The sequence below is a fragment of the Meriones unguiculatus genome, chromosome 3 (assembly GCF_030254825.1).
Source record: "Meriones unguiculatus strain TT.TT164.6M chromosome 3, Bangor_MerUng_6.1, whole genome shotgun sequence".
Lineage (NCBI taxonomy): Eukaryota > Metazoa > Chordata > Mammalia > Rodentia > Muridae > Meriones > Meriones unguiculatus.
In genome coordinates, this window is record NC_083351.1 from 102,329,343 (window position 1) to 102,333,629 (window position 4,287).

Sequence of the window (4,287 nt, forward strand, 5' to 3'; positions counted from 1 at the left end):
CAAACTGGCTGAAAGTCATCCTAATACTAAGCTACTGTAATTAATTTTCTCTTTAAAATGGAGGGATTCAGAGGAGACAAGGGAGGGACCCACAGCCAGGACACAAAGTGAATAAATTGCAATAAATAATTAATAAAAAATTTAAAAGTAAAAAAAAAACAAACAACTTTCTGAAACTTAAAAATTATCAGCAATGTAGTAGGACACACACACACACACACACAGAGAGAGAGAGAGAGAGAGAGAGAGAGAGAGAGAGAGAGAGAGAGAGAGAGAGAAAACCATTCTATATATAACTGGCAAAATGACTGAAAGACTGTGAAAGATACCAGAAAAACAGTATTTATGTAATGACATTAAAAATATACCTTGGGCTTTCTCTTCTGGTCCCGGACGCTGCGGGAGCCGCGGGTTACTGCGCAAACACGGCCAAGTCCAAGAACCACACCACACACAACCAGTCACGCAAATGGCACAAAAAAGGCATCAAGAAACCCCGGTCACAAAGATACGAATCTCTTAAGGGGGTGGACCCCAAATTCTTGAGGAACATGCGCTTTGCCAAGAAGCACAAGAAAGGCCTGAAGAAGATGCAAGCAAACAACGCAAAGACAATGAGTGCCCGAGCAGAGGCCATCAAGGCCCTTGTGAAGCCTGCAGCTGTTAAACCCAAGATGCCAAAGGCCCCTGGCCGAAAACTCAGCCGCCTGGCTTTCATCGCTTACCCCAAGCTTGGGAAGCAGATTCAAAGGTACATGGCTAAGGATTGTAGGCTCTGCAAATCAAAGCCCAAGGTTCAAACCAAGGCAGAGGCCACAGCTCCAGCTAAGGGCAAGGCTCCAGCTCCAGGTCCAGCTCAGGCTCCCAAAGGTGCCCAGGCCCCTGTGAAGGCCCCGTAGGAAATGGTTCTACTAATGTGACGACAGACGGACTGGTGAGACACACCCACCTACACACTATTTAATGATGACCAGTGTCCTATGCTGTTTTTACAAATAAACCTGAGGCAAGATCTGTTAAAAAAAAAAAAAAAAGAAAAAAAAATACCTTGGGAAACCTTAAACCACCAAGTGAAAGACTCGTATAACAAAACATTAAGACACTGAAGAAAAACTACATCAGAATATGAAAATATCTCCCATGCTAACGGATAAGTAGTATTGGTACTATGAAAACAACCATCAAACCAAAAGCAATTTACATATTGAATACAATCTCTATCAAAATTACAAAACAGTTCTTCACAGAAATTGAAAAAAATACTTCATATGGGCACACACACAAATGATAGAAAAAATAACCTTGAATAATAATAAACTGCTGATGAAGTTATCATTATCCACAATCTCAACTGTGCTACAAAGCAATCATAATAGAACCAATGTGTTATGACATAAAAACAGATGAACTGACCAGGAGAATTCAAGAACCAGAGAAAACTCTACCTGTGGACATCTCATTTTGACAAAGAAGATAAAAATTCACACTGAATAAAAAATACATCTTCAAAAGATGTTGCTGATGAAGCTGGAGAGCAGAATTTATGATGAAAATCGGTCCATATTTACCAACCAGCACAAAATTCAGCTTCAAATAAATCAAGGATCTCAGTTTAAAACCAGATTCTCTGAGTCTGATAGAAGATAAAGTGGGGAACAGGCTTACACTCATTGGCACAGACAGGACCTTCTGTACAGGACACCAATAGCAGACATTAACTGGCACAACTGGTAAAGAGGACCTCATGTAGCTAAAAAATCTGTACAGCTAAGGATAGCATAATTTAGAAAAACCTACAGTATAAGAAAAATTATTACCATTTGATGTAGGATTGATATCCATAATATATAAACAGAATTTTAAAAACTAAATGCCAAGAAAATAAATAATCCAACGAACAAATGAGGTAGAAAACTAAAGAAAGAATTCTCAAAAGTTGAAACAAAAACAGCAAGGAAAAAAAAAACACTTTAAAGGGTTTCAATACCTTTGGTCATCAGGGAAAGGCAGATTTAAACTTCATCTTGTCAAAGTCAGAATGAGCAAGATCAATAAAACAAACAAAAGCACATACTGGTGAGGATGTGGAACCAACAGTGTACAGACTTACTGCTGGTGGAAGTGAAAGACTTGTACAAGCCTTATAGGAATGATGTGGAAGTTCCTCCAAAAAAAGCTGAATATAAATCTACCTCAAGAAACATCTATGACACACTTGGGCATATGCCTAACGGACTGTACATGCTCTTACAGAGATACTTGCTCACCCATGTTGCTGTTCTAGCCATAATAATCAGAAATCAGAAAAAGCTAGATGTCCATTATCAGATTAATAGTTAATGAAAATGTGGTATTTTCAATATTGCACATGGAATATTCTTCAGATATTAAGAGAAAGTAAATTATGAAATTTGCAGGTAAGTGAGTGGAGCTAGAAACAGTCATCTTGGTAGAAATAACACAGATGTAAAAAGATAAATATTGTGTGTCTTCATTTACATATGCACAGTAAATTTTGTCTTAGATATTTTTGCATCATTCCAAATAATCATAGAGGTTTTGTAGCTGGTATAGTACCAGGGTGAGTGAGAAGGCCATCTTCCAAAGAAGCTGAAATAGACTACAGTATTATAAAGACATAAAGGGGAAAATTAAATGGGTAGGGACTGAGAGATATGGGAAATATGGGAAGGGCAGCCTTTTAGAAGCCATATGTAAATCTATTGTTATGAATATGTCCTAAAACATATACACATATAAAAGAAATGTAAATTGCATCATCATATGATGAGGGACAAAAATGTTCCAACTAGGCATCTTATGACACAAAAGACAAGTTAACACAGTGCCATGAATTAGCTACATTTTTTTGATTCACTGGCCAAAGAAGACATGCAGAACCCTCCAAACATCACAGAGTTTTGCTGAGGCTATTGGTTGCTCTCCACAACCTGATAGTAAGGCCCTTTTTCTGAAGATAACACTTATGTCATCAAACATGGGGAAATCAAGATTGTGCTAACTTCAAGTTTCACCACTAACAATCATTGTTTCTTGTGCTGGAAGTTAGCTTGGTTGCTACTGAGAAGGAATATCATTCATATCACCCTTCTACAAACCCTGTGACCTACAAGAGTTACCTGCCTAAACAATATATTGGTTCAGTAGTTGCACAAATATTGTGGTAGTTACCAACCATTTTTTTCTTTACATTTATACCTTAATCATGATATGGAACTGAGAGACCAAAAGATAAGCAGCAATTGATCGTTAAGACTAAGTAGAGTAGGTGCGGTATAGCAGTAGGTAAAGACCAGGGTGTAAACTTGTTTTTCCATAAACAAAGCAGCTTATTAAACAAACAACTCTCCACAAGAGACATTTTAAAAACTGCAATTTTTTTCAATTAGCACAAACAATACGGCAGGGTTTTATTTAGTAAAGTTGATAAAATACCTAAGATCATTGTCATACCCAAATGCGTGATAAACTTTAAACATTTTACAACCTTAAACATTTAAACATTTTTTAAAACCCGTTTTTGCAATATTAAAACAAAGTACCCCTTTTGTAGGAGAGAAGTCACAAGGCATAAACATAATCTTTAAAATAAAAACCAGATTTTAAAACCAGAATTTACCAGTGCAAGCAATTTAATTTCTAAAACCAATACCAATTTAAAATAATTCATCCTTTTAACCTAGAAGGAAATGAGAATTATTTGACCAAGGTTCCCTTTTTTTTTTTTTATCCATACCAAGATGGCGGTCACATTATAAAATTACATGGTAAAGTCAAGGTGGCGGCGAGACACTGAGGCACTTCATACCACGTGGTAACCTATGCATATGCGTTTACAGATTTAATAAACACATAGGCACACATTTTAAACAAGTTTCGTGAGGCCTTTCAGAACAGAAAACAGAAGGTAGACACACATACTGCACAGAGACATTGAGACAGCTGGCCAAATTTCCCAGGGTAAGGTACTGTAAAAACAGACCTTCAGATTCCTGCTCTGGCTCCTCTGCCACAGAAGCCTGAGTGGTGGGTGGTTCTAGACCACCTCCAGATACTGATGAAGTTGGGGGACGTCTCTCCCAACTTCAGTGATTGTGATTGTCTGACACGTCTGTCCAAATCACATTAGTCACTCATACAGATGCCTCGAGGCAGAACAGAATTCAGAAGATAGGCGCCAACGGGAGTATTGCACACCACACAAAGCAACAATGACCGACACTGAGACACAGACACCACACTTACCAGCTGGTATGAGACCCTCCG

At 37.9% G+C, this 4,287-nt stretch overlaps 1 protein-coding gene across 1 annotated transcript; it reads left to right on the forward strand.

Annotated features, from left to right (window-relative positions):
• The first annotated feature begins 350 nt into the window (after window positions 1–350).
• On the forward strand, window positions 351–1,016 carry LOC110543398 (large ribosomal subunit protein eL29-like). Its single transcript, XM_060378797.1, has one exon. It carries the CDS (start codon window positions 351–353, stop codon window positions 897–899), a length of 549 nt encoding a protein of 182 aa, XP_060234780.1. The 3' UTR covers window positions 900–1,016.
• Window positions 1,017–4,287: the final 3,271 nt, after the last annotated feature.